This window comes from Lonchura striata, chromosome 4, assembly GCF_050655825.1.
Source record: "Lonchura striata isolate lonStrDom1 chromosome 4, ASM5065582v1, whole genome shotgun sequence".
In the NCBI taxonomy this organism is placed as follows: domain Eukaryota; kingdom Metazoa; phylum Chordata; class Aves; order Passeriformes; family Estrildidae; genus Lonchura; species Lonchura striata.
Genome location: NC_140706.1, coordinates 21933696 through 21946612, shown reverse-complemented (window position 1 = coordinate 21946612; position 12917 = coordinate 21933696). Strand labels below are relative to the sequence as shown.

The 12917-nt window shown below is 34.2% G+C and overlaps 1 protein-coding gene across 10 annotated transcripts in view; it reads left to right on the top strand.

Moving 5' to 3' along the window:
• The window catches only part of ARAP2 (ArfGAP with RhoGAP domain, ankyrin repeat and PH domain 2), a 144134-nt gene that overhangs the window by 47573 nt on the left and 83644 nt on the right, over positions 1 to 12917 (top strand). For all 10 annotated transcript variants that reach the window (XR_014955079.1, XM_085578571.1, XM_085578573.1 and 7 more), the window contains 4 exons: positions 8934 to 9049; positions 10291 to 10490; positions 11251 to 11336; positions 12014 to 12196. Coding sequence is in view for 9 of the 10 variants with exons in the window: in XM_085578571.1 (XP_085434697.1) it covers positions 8934 to 9049; positions 10291 to 10490; positions 11251 to 11336; positions 12014 to 12196 (585 nt within the window). In the remaining variant the exon portion in view is untranslated. The remainder of the gene's footprint in view (positions 1 to 8933; positions 9050 to 10290; positions 10491 to 11250; positions 11337 to 12013; positions 12197 to 12917) is intronic.

The window sequence follows — 12917 nt, the reverse complement described above, 5'->3', positions numbered from 1 at the left end:
TCTATCCCTATTGGTTACCGGTCTTCCCCTCCCTTACAGTTTATAAGCCAGTGCAAGCACCTTGTGCTTGTTCCTGTTGGCTGGCACCGTTCTGGGATATTTGGCCCCGTTGGCCACAATAAACTTGGACTTAGCCCCCAACAGGATCCGCTCTTCATTTATCGCCGCGAGGCTTGCTAGCGCTGCCCGGAACCCACAAAGGCACTCTCCAAACCCCAGCTGGGAGCGGCGGAGGGTGCCTCCATTGCCCACTCTCGCCCCAGGAGGAGAGCTAGCCGGGGCTGAGAGCACAGGGATCTGGGGCGGGAGCGCGGCACATGATTTTTCATGATGCAGCAAAAGTAAAGATCATAGCCCAGGTAGCTGCAGTGGCTTCATGCTCTGTAGCTAAAAAGGTGCTGATTTCTGAAGGAGCTCCGTGCTGCAGAGAAGCCCTGCTGGAAGGGAGTTACTGTACTTGTTCAGACTGGAACTTTGCCTACACTTGTCTTCTGTGTGTGTGATGGGGGAGTGGGGGACATAACACAGAAAGCAGGTTTCTCTCTCTTGCTTGCGTACCTGTCGGTATTTGGGAAGACAGCAAGGAAGGTTTTGTGTGCAGTATTACCAGTTTGCTTTTGATGCTTGGTTTTATCTTGTGTGTCTCAGATGTGAGACTGTTACTTTCCTAATATGTTGAGTGACAAGAAGAAGAAAGCATGTGTCTGAAGAATGGAACATGGTCTGAATCACTCTTTCTGGGATTCAGAAAGCTGAGCTCTGAATTGTGGAATAGTTGAAGAATTCAGGTCCTTCGTTGTTTTTCTCAAGCAGGAATGCAAATGATTTAAAGTACCTTTAAGTCAAGAAATATACTTTCCACTAATCACTTTAAGCTGCTTTGTGTTAAAATGTACATCTTTATGTAGAATTCAGGTTCTTATATTGAACTTGCCTAATATTGTTTCTGAAGTACATAATTTACATGCATAAAAATTATTTGTAATGGCATGGTTGCAGCATGGATTGTTTCTTCCCCTTCATTTTAGCATGTTTCAGCACGGTGAGAAACGTATATTTGGAATTAGGATCTTTACTCTCTGTTGTCTTCTTCTCTCTTTGTTTTTGAGGATTAAGAAATAGAAGATTTTAATTTATATGATTGTGTTTGTGGCTGGTGACTTTGAACATCCCCTTCCAGATTGCATCATCTTGTCTCAACTCACTGTGACCATACACTAAAGCCTTTTCTAATGGGACTGGGAAGTAAAGAAGTGGGGAAATGTAGACTCTGTCTTCTCTGTTCTGATCTACTTTCCTTAATTCTTACTAAGACTTGAAGATTCATTGGCTGCTATTATGTTGAAATTGATTGAAGCCAAGGATCTATCTAGAGTAAGAGCTTACTCGGGGTTACGTGGAGAGACAGATGCTCCTGTATTATGTAAACCTAATTTTTTTAAGAGCTCAGCTAAAAACTTTTGATAAAGTTGCCTCAATTACAAATTTGTGCACCCCTCTAATAATGAAAAAACAGGTCTTATTTCTAAGAACCTTAATTTTACCCAATTATGATATTGTGCAGTCCATGTCCTTTGACATGATCACTACCTCTTTCAGTGCATTGCCTGTTTAGTAATTGTTTGATAATTTTAATTTCTTTTCATGGTGTAGCCCATGTCTTTTTTGTAGCACAGTGTTGAAAAGTGCCTTACATTCCAATTATTCCTTCACTGATGAAGAAATGTTCTTTGAGGAGCAATGAGGAATTTATTTTTCATTAGTTCCTATAAGGTAAAGGAACATGATGGTCTCCTCCATGTGACCGCACAGTTCTGAGAAACAGGATTGAAAGATTCAAATATCCATATATTTAGCATGCTCTGTTTTTTCAGTCTTTTATGGGTGGTTGAGAAGGAATAATTCTCTGTCAAACTATACCTGCTCAAAATACTGCTTTCTTAGGTCTTGGCTGAAGTTCCAATTACTCAGCAGTTCTGCAAATCAAACCCTAGAGCATAAAGTCAGATACCAGGAAATGAAAAACGTGCAGTGAAATGACTGTATGCTAAGGCTTTGATTTACACTGAGTAGAAACTGGAAAAGGCAAAGATAAGAGCTAACTCTCCAGTATAGTATTCAGTCACTTCAATTATGGGATCTTCCTTTTTTTTTTTTTTTTTTGTTTTTTTCTTTTTCTTTTTTTCTTTTTTTTTTTTTTTTTTTTTGTATTTTGCAGCCCATAAAGGAAGGGGGCTTTCATCTTCATGTGTCCTAGATCCATTCCATACAACAAGCAAGGCATGGGACTGATGGTGCATAATCAAGCATAAAATTGTATTGATATTGCAAAATACATGCACATAACTGCTGAAGTGAGGATTCTGAATTGCTCCTGTAGTAAGTGAATAGAGACATTTGTAACTTAAATGAGAAGTAACTTCTAAGGTTGTAACTACCTTAGAGTGTTCATCAGGAAAGTATTTTTTTAAAGTAATCTCTTAGTTATTCCCACTTCTTATGTATTGGCTTTCATCATAAAGCCATCTCAAAATACAGATATTACATTTTTTTTATAAAGTAATGATGTGGAATGATACAGAGAGGGATGGATTCCAGCAGTATATCCAACATACTCCACTGCAGATGAGCTCACTAGATGGCACTGACTAGAGCTAGTCTAAGTGGCCCTTCTTGTCTTTTGCTGTCTTCCTTCTTTGTAGCCTCCAAAATTTTGGATGGCAGGTTGTTATTACAATTTTTTTTTTTCAAAAGTAGTGTGAATCATTTTCATTCTCTAACAGGGGAAAGAATTTTGCTTAGTTAAGTGAAGAACTTAAAACTGATGATGTGACCACCTCATATATTATAACAGATGAGCACCCACCTCATTAGAAGACGGTAAGAGAGAGTACATATGTGTGGTTTGTATTACAGTCCACAATATGTAATTATCACTGGAAATCTATATTAAAAGTTTTTGGGCTGTGATGAGGGATGTAGAGAAGCCTGATGAAAAATAAATGGGGATACTAACAGTACATATAGAAGGAAAGAAAATCAATATAAACTTGTGTAAACTTAATATCACCAATGCAATTTGCTTTACTGGTCACTCTTTCGTAAACTGTTTAATATGTAAAAGGGTCTTCATTTTTCATTAATATGGAAGCCAGTTTTATCCTATATTTCTATTGCAGAAATTAGCCCGCAATAGCTGTAAAGGCTGAAGTATAATGCCTCCAAATAATGAGGAGAGGAAAGAAAATGGCAATGCTTCATCTGAATGATTCTAGTTACTGTCTTTTACTCTCTCTGGAATAATTTGGTTGTTTGGAAGGAATCAAATACCATGGGGTAAGAATGAGGGAAAAGACTAAACCATGCTAAATTGTTAAGGGAATTTTCAGATCTTGGAGGAATAGCGTAGTTGTCACAAACTTAATGGTAACTTTCCCAAGGTAAATCTAAAGAGCTGTTGCAAATTAAATGATAAATTCAAGGCCATGTAAGGTCCTGTTTTGGAGTTCTGATCAGAGATATTGTGATTAAAAGTCAAGAATGTTCTGAGTATGGGCAGGAGGACAAAAGTAATTTCAGAAATATTAATAATTTTTTTATAAATTAGTCTTAGGGTGGTATGAAATTTAGCTGTTAAAAAGGAAACAAAAAAGTGTGCATTTATAAGCATTTACATTAGCATATACATTTGTGTGTAAATATATCTTTATATGTAGTTTAATGTTCTTGATTTGTTACCTCTTATCACTGTTAGATATCTATCTGCCTGCACATGCTTAAATATTGCATGTCCTCAAGATCTGACCTCCAAAGACACAAAAAGCAAATGCACCATGATCTCATAATACACAGGAAGGAAACTGATGTGCAGTGTGAATACTCTGTTGATATAGAATTTCTGGAAGTGCTGTGTTCCCACCACATAGCAGTGCCATTTCTGTATTTTGGAGTTTTGTACTTCTTTTGTATTCTTTTTACTTCAAAATAAGCTGCAAACATGTATTTATATATTAAGGTACATATTTAAGTATGTATATGCAAGTGTGAGTATGTAGAAACATGGTCTCTTGAACTGTCATCAATTTTCCTTTTTCTCTGCTGTTGCTGTTATCCAGTTAGTCCTCTACCAAAAAAGAAAGAGATAAAAATATGGATTGATATTTCTAATATGAAAGTAGTAGTTAGTTAACCTTTTATTAATAGTATTTATTTTATTTCAGTATTTTAAGTTAGTTAACTTTTTATGCGAGGAGTATGGGTAAAGTTATTGTGGCTGCATTTTTTTGGTTTCATTTCTCTGAGATGTTTTCTTGATGCAAAGATTTTTTTTTTAATCAACTTCATACACTGAGGACCTAATGTTAGATCCATGAAAGACAGTGCATGCAAAGACATGATAATAACTGCTGAAACAGTAAATGTTGGGGAACACAAGCAGCATCTCTAGAACTTCTGTGTTCAGATGAATTTTGGTGTGACTAAACCAGTAAGAATTCCAGCCCTAGTGTTACTGGAATGAAACCAAGTGGAAGGGAAAAAATAAGAAGTAAAATAAATTCCAGTATACTCTCTGGGTAGGAGAAGAGCTTTTTTAAAAGTGCCATTTTCTGGAGAAATGTGTTCACTGAGAGTCACAAGGTTCAGCCTCTGATTACAAGTTTATTTATGATTTGCATGCAGAAAGGTGCCCAAGTCTGGCTTTTTAAGACAACATACCAAAAGTTAGGTGTCCAGCAGCTCTGAAAATTTCACTTGTTCAGCTATAGTTGCATGATTTTATACATATATACTTTAGTGTTCCGTAGCTTTGGTGTTTATTTCTGTCTCTGTAAAACAGTGGCAGTATGTTAGAAGAGGTATGAGACTGAATTTTGAATCTCCTTAAATTTCATCCAAAATAGAAGAAATGTTAGTAAAGCCTGTCACAAGGCAGCTTTTGCCTATGAAAAGATAATAAAGAAGGCAGTTTTGTACACTGAGAGGCATTTTATAGATACATGTTAAAGGTACGTTTAAAAATAGAGGTTAAAAAATTTCATGATTTATATACAGATGACAGATTTTCATAAGTTAAGTCTTTTTCAGACAGGGGTGATAATGACAGCAACACTCCCACATTATAATCATTCACCCTTCAGGAAGGAACAACAGCTAATCAGAAAGCCAGTACTCATCTTTGTATTTTTAGCTTTCAGTTAATTGTGCTGTTTAGTGAATACTTTCGATCTATTAATGTATCTATAAAGAATTTTTTTGGGTTTTTTAAAAGTTCTTATTGTCAACTCATGTTTCAATCTTTATTAGAATTCATGAAGATAGTATAACTAGAGACATTTAAGTCATACCTAAATTTAAATTTTAAAACCCCCCAAAAAATCCCAACCCTCATCTTTCTCTGTGCATTTTTGAATCTTAAACTTTTCTTCTGTTGTGAGAAAGCGTAGTTCAGTTCAGTGTATCTGAAACAATGAGCTTTCAGTGGGTAGAAGCAAGACAATTCTTATTCTGAAAAGTTGCGCTTGCTTTTGCTGTCAATATTTTTTTATAGTTCTATAATGGCCCTATTGTCCTTCTGTGCACTCAAAGTGAATGAATTCATCTTTCAAAGTGGAGCACTTCTTTCTTCCCTGTACCAATTCCTACTTCTGTTTCTGAAGTAGAGAAGAAGACTGCACTCCTGAAAGCATATAATTCTGAGCACTGAAAATTAGATTCTAGTGTGCCTGTCACTCACAAAGCCAGTTTTCTGCCAAGTGTTGTGCAGTTTGTTTGGACCATTATAGAAATAACTTCACTCTAATGTACCAATGAAATTGCTTAACTGGCCACTATAGTCTGTTCTGAAAAGTAGATTCTAATTTCTTAATGTTCCTGACATTCCTCACACTGGAATTCAGTATTGTAAGTTCTCATGCCCTTGCTGAATGTAAAGCATAATGACTTTTTCTTTAATCGGATTGTTCAGACAGTGGGCACATGTGCAAATTTTGGAGGGTTGGTGCTGCACATAAAGACTTTCAAATTAATGCACTTGGTTTCTAGAGTGCTTTCTTGGTTCTGTATTGTTGAGTGTAGTACAACAAAGTTGGCGTCTGTTTTCACAGATGTTAATGTTTGTGTGTGATCTTCATGTGGCAGGTTGCTTCCATGCAGCTTGCTCAATTTTGCTCCAAGGGAAGGAGGTGCAACCAGCTGCTGGAAGGCATAAGAAAGAGTTTGAAAGCAATATAGAATAAAGATTTTCAAGAAGGAACATTATGGAATAATTAGGTGAATGAAGTTTAGTTATAGTTTCTTTCCTCTTATGTAATGAAATTCTGTTGTCAGGCAAAAAATTGAAAATTCTTAGTTATCAGGTGGCAATATAGATATACAAAATCACTTCCTTTTTTTTACAACCAGTATTTAGGAAATTTATGAAGTAAGATCCTGCAGAGACCTCAAAGCGTGTTGTTGGACTTTTTAATTTTTTGAGGTTATTTCTGTCATTGGTTAGTAAGTATAATTTTTTTGATGCAACTGTTTGATTAGGAGCTTTTAAGTGCTTAGATTGCTGGGAGTGTTTTTGAGAAGATGAGCCTGTACCTTTTCTTATTTGCATTATTTTTATGACTGTCACCAGTAGGAAGTGACTAAAGGGATGCTGCTCTACTGGGGAACTTTTGGTCATCTTTGTTAATCATTTACCTTCAGTGAACTTTAATCCGGACCTAGAAGTGTATTGAGCACCTTTTAACCATGTCTTCTGGTGGTTTTTCAGCTGTTATTTAATAAACAAAGAATCCACTGTGCAGGTTCAGGGATGGGCTTATTACCTCTCATTTGAAAACCAGGATTTCTTAAGGCAAATTATTTTAAATAATATGAAATACTTGAATCAACAAATGAAACTTGCAACCAATTTACATCTCAGAAGCATAAACCATTTAATTCTACAAAGGTGTTGGTTTTGGGTTGTTTTAGTTAGGTTTCTTTTTTCATTTCCCTATAGAAATAAAAGTTTTGGTTTTTTCTATCCTCAATCTCTTCTTTTTTAGTATTTCTTGCTCCTCTTTTTCTCACGGGTGATGTGAAGTTAAGAATGCTTCACTGCTACAGAGGATGCTGTCAAGTTCACACTCAAAAGGAGTTTTTCTACTCACTCTTTTCCCATAGAGGGTGAATTAGGGACTGTGTAGGCTTAACAGAACTCTCTGCTCTCTTCTGAGACAGGTGTGTCAATATGAACCCCCTTGATTTATAGGCAAATGGAGTGGGGGCTGAAGATGAGGAGAGAGAATAAAAATGTCTATGTTACAGGATAAGAGAGTAGAAGAAAAGGGGAAATATTTAAAAATATTTATATTTTTTTTCTATTTTCTAAAATAAATTATATGAGGAGTGGCTAAGATATACTAGATATTGAAAAGCTGCTTTTTATAAAGGTTTCTGTCAGAATCCACACCTAGTTCCTCACTGTTACTGTCAAAGGTAATGGCATGTAAAAAAAACCAAAAAACAACAAAAATAAATTCTTAATAAGAAGTCTGGCAAGGAAGCATTAGCTAACTTATCTCACAGTATATTTGAATAACAGGAATTCTGTCATTCTAAAAATCTCATAATGGATGTTATTATGCTTTTTGGGGCACTATGCTATTCAATACCTCGTGTGATACAATTGATACTTCTGCTTGTGCATAGACACACACGTGTATGTGTATTTTGTCAGATATAGCCTTAGCAATCCTGGCTAAAACTATAGTTTTAGTTGCTCATACCTGAAATAGGGAAATAAAATGATAAAGAGTTTTGTGAAGTATGTTCTCCATGTAGGCTTTAGTGCTCAAAAATATGTGACTCTTAAGAAACTTGTCAGTGATGCAGGTTTAAATATACATTAACTAGAAAAACAATCCTTTCTTCAGAGGCAGGCAACTCTGAAGCTTTTACCTTTCAGTGCTTTTGTTTTTATCAGTCTGTACCCAACTACTTGTTATGTGAGAGGTAACAGTGAACATGTAAATGGTAAGATATTTGAATTTGGCTCTTTGCTTGGGTGATACAGCTTGGTTTTGTTTCAGATTTATTTACTGTTTGCAAGAACTATGCTAATATTTCCAGAAATTAAACTTGTGGAAGTGACTGCCTTGAGATGAACATGTAAATAAATTTAAAGAAGGAAATGCTGATGGTATTTCAAATAGATAATAACGTATGTATTCATCTGATTTTCCAAAATCCATACATTTTGAGAGGCTCTCACAGGAGCTCAGAGTGAGCTCACATTTTATTTCCTAATTCTGTCAATACAAAAGTTTTTATTTTTAGTACATTTTTCCACGCAGCAAGGAAAAAACCCTAATAATTTTGCTCGGTTTAAGGTAAAAATACTTTCTTATAATTGAGTCAAAACTCACCCTTTGTCTATTTTTTCAGCTGTATAGGACCTTTTTTCAAAGACATGTTTAGCTGTGTACTACATCAAAAGCTGGAAGAACCAAAGGTTTAAGAAGGAATTTTAAACATATTTAGTTTGTTAAAATACTTAGCTTTAAAGCATGAAAAACTGCTGTCAGTGAGAAGGATTTAGATGTATAAAGTTTATTTGGACACTTAAGCATGATTTAAGCTACATCCTACCAGAATTTTGCATTCACATTTTAATGCAATCTATTGCTTAAACTTTTTTTTTATTATTATTCTTTCATTTATTAATAATTTGAGCATACATTTTTACTCCTACCAACAATCAATTCTAGCAGTTGGAAAGTTATTGTTTGGACAAAATTTAGTAGAGGTTTGTTTATCCATTAATTAATTAGAAGTAGCTTATATGTTGTGGTAAAGATGTCTGTTAGTGATCTTGTTTTTTCCAGACCACGAGGAAATAATTTTTCTTTATATGTTTTATTCTTGAATGATAACCTAAACTTTTATTATCTTTTTCATAGGACTTTAAGACAGGATTTGGTATCACTTTAATCCCTATGAATGTGGCAAATGTAAAACAAGTGGATCGGGCTGCAAAGCAATCTTTTGAAATAATTACTCCTTATAAAAGCTTTAGGTAAGAACTCGAATATTTACTTTAAAAAATATGCAATTAACTAAGGCACAAAACAAATACTTGTTTCGTACTGCAGTGCTGTAGCTAGTTAGGATGAAAAGGTAATGTTTTTATTAAGGATGTTCAGCAATGTTTAGGAAAATAGGAGGATTTTCTTTGATTTGTTTAGTTGAGTGCTTCATCTGTTAGCTCCTGACTAGGTATATTATACCCACATGTTCATACTTTTATGTAGTCTTCTTTGTTTGTTCTGTGCAAGGGCAAATGGAAAAAAAAAAAGAGAAATTAATTCCTCCACTTTCACAAATTGACTTCATCCTAAAGAATAATAAATTTTAATAGTGGAATAATGCTGCATCCATTTAGTCTTATGCAGTTTATTTGAAAAGAAGCTTTCATGTGCTATCCCTTGTAGATATCCTTGGTTGAAAGTAGTCGAAAGTTTCTCTTTGGCTGATTGCTGAGACTTGTAATGATTTTTAAGAAAATGAAAGTGCATGCTAATAAAAGCCTTTTGTTAAGTGTTGTACTGTTTCTTAAATGTTGTAATGAAGGAGGGAATTTCTTTGTTCTCCTGGGATTGTAAATGTTAGGAAATACTTTCCCTCTCAGTCAACTAGCAGGTAAAATAGTCTTGTTCAGCAATTTGAATCTGTTGCTGCTTGGTAGATAGCTAGTTCTTTGTTTTTTTTCTTAAGGCATGTTGATGTTTGTTTACTATTTAATTTTAAAAAGATAAATTTAAATGAAAAGCAAGTATTTTTTTTTAGTTCTCAGTAATTTAAAAAATTCTCAGTAGTTTTTTTAATTCTCATTTAATTCTTCATGTTTCCTTATGTCATTCTATGCTTTCATTAAAGTTCAGTATTTAATTTTGGTAATTGGTAACATAAAAGGATTGAAATTAACTCAGGGATGTTACATAATGTTACAAAAGCTTGTACTAGTAGTGTATACTATACTAGTAGTGTATACTATAGTACCTTATACTAGTACTTATACTAGTAGTGTATACTATAGTACCTTGTAGTGCTTTTGTTGAAAACAATACTAAAACAGAGGGAATTTCATTGAATTTAAAAATACGAAATAATACATTCCATCTTAGGATTTATGTCTGTGTGGAGGAAGATTTTTGACTGTGATTTCAAGTGTAAATGTAATAAATAAGGAGGCTACAGACCATGTTTAATTGGGCTTTAAAATAAAGATCAATAACACAGAAAAGTCAATTGTTTCAGCTTTACAGCAGAGTCAGAAAAAGAGAAACAAGACTGGATTGAAGCACTTCAGCAATCAATAGCAGAAACTCTATCTGATTATGAAGTAGCTGAGAAGATTTGGTTCAATGAGTCCAACAGGAGCTGCGCTGACTGTAAAGCTCCCGGTCCTGACTGGGCATCCATCAATCTTTGTGTTGTAATTTGTAAGAAGTGCGCAGGTAGAGTAATTAATGACAAGCTATGTGGGTTCTACAAAATGTCATATTTGCATATCTATGTATGTCCTTGAATTGGCAGTTATTTGTTTTGTTGGTTTTTTTTAAATTTTTGAAGTGTTATTCTTGTGGAAGGTTTGAAAAAAACAAAATGTGAGCATAACTTTTTTTTAATACCAAGGTCATCCTTATTGTAGAGCACTTCCATGCATAAATGACATGTCTGTGGTGATTGAGTTCTCTCAGGTGAATCATCCTTCACAATTAGTGTAAATTGAGACACACTAACACTTTATTGGAAAGGAATGGCTTTTGCAAGGCTAGATGCCAAAGAATAACAATTTTAGTGTATAAATTTTGGGTATTAATTTTATTTCATCTGTTCATATTTTACTGCCAATAGTAAAATTTTTCAGATACTACTCTAAATATAGTTCTGTCATGTTTTATATTGAAATATGCACTTAAGCGGTAGATTCAAGGAAATATTTTATAATTCTAGGCTTTCTTTCAAGCCAAACTATCCCAGAAATAGTCTACATGAGACAGCCTACTTTGTTTATTCATTACTATCAACTGAAATAACTTTTAAAAAAAATATATATGTATTTTTGATGCTTTTATTTAATATTCAAATGTCAAACCCAACCTTTTATAAAAATATCAAGTAGAATAAATCTGGCATCATCACATTTTTTGTTATCTAAGCAGAAGAGAAACCCTGTTTAAGTGCCTTAGTTAAGTAATGCTCTTGGATTTTCAGGACAACACAGATCTTTAGGACCAAGAGATTCGAAGGTCCGGAGTCTAAAAATGGATGCCAGCATTTGGAGCAATGAACTTATTGAGGTATGTTGTGATATTCTAACTCTTTTTTCCATCTTGAAACTTACTGCATGAAAAGGAGGAATTTACTGCTTTACTCACAAGAAAACTGAACATACAAGTACTAAACAATATGGTGCTGTTACAGTAAAGCTGATGTTTCTGTTCATCACGTACCTCTGTAATTCCAAATATTAACTTGTTTTGCTAACAAAATGTACAATTTCACTTAGTATTTCTCCAAGTATCTAATATTTTGGGGGAAAAAGAAATAAATGCTTTTGGAGAGTTCTCATGATGAAGAAAGGGGAAAAGAGAGGAAAATTGTCACTACCAGCTTAGGCGCTTGGGTTGTTAAAAAGTGGTCCTAATAGAAAGGGTTGGAGCCATCAGTGTTTTCTTTAAAACATATGCTACTCTTCTCTGAACTTTAACTAATTTTTTCTGATATATAATGAAATGTTATAACTGATTAGTCTTGTAAAGCTTAGCTGCTATTGATGGTAAATGATGACTGTGGGCTTTATTATTCATCTGTAGATGACCATAGGCAGTGACTGAGAGAGGCTTCTGACTCCTGAAGGAAATTTTCTTTTCTTCAATAACTTTCTTTTTCAACTTTTAGCAGCTGAAAACTGTTCAGAGGCTAGCTTCATGTCCTTCATACTATTTTGCTGATTTATTCCCTGTATCTCATTCAGCTCTTTATCATCATTGGAAATAAGAGGGCAAACAGTTTTTGGGCTGGAAATCTTCCTCCAGATGAAGAATTGCATATTGATGACCCTGCAGAAAAAAGGATAGCATTCATTACACAAAAATATAAAGAGGGAAAATTCAGGAAAACACCTTTCCACTACAAAACCAAGGAACAGTTGAATAAGGTAATATAGCATTGTTAAACCCGTACTGTGTTTTGGATTGTATTGTATCTATGTGCAATTTGGTCATCATGTTAAACTGATGAGAAATTAGTTCAGTGTCCTGAGTGTCATTCTGACACAGCTGAATGAGGGTTATTTAGGATCCTTTGCAGGAGCCATTGCATGACTACCTAGTTTGTTTTTCTTGTTAATTTATTTGAAGAAGGTTGTTGTAGTTCTTCCTATGTTTTCCTTAACCATAAAAATATGGATCTTTATTTTAACATAACTGTAGTGTAGGGATGCAAATTTCTACTTCACTTCTTTAGATTACTTTCTATATGTTTGTCTGACATCTAACATTCAAATACAGTAGATAATTCATTGTTATCAGTGGTGAAAATAGCTCCTAAACACATATGCTTATAGCATATTGGAAATGGAAAAGCTGAAATTAATGATTGAAAATACGTGTTCTCTACTTTTACAAAAATAACAAATTCTTTAGTGTTGTAAAACAGAACTTTAATTATCAGTGTCTCTGTAAAGTTTGATGTCCATTTGACTGAATTCTAAGATCTGATGGTTTGAATAATGATTTTTCAGGATTAATGAATACAGAAGAGTTTTAATGCATTTTGCAATTTAATGGACTCAATTACATTAGTCAAATTGTCTCAAAGGATATACAGAGATTGTGGGGTTTGTTTTTTTTGGGAAGGATATATGTCAAATAATCATT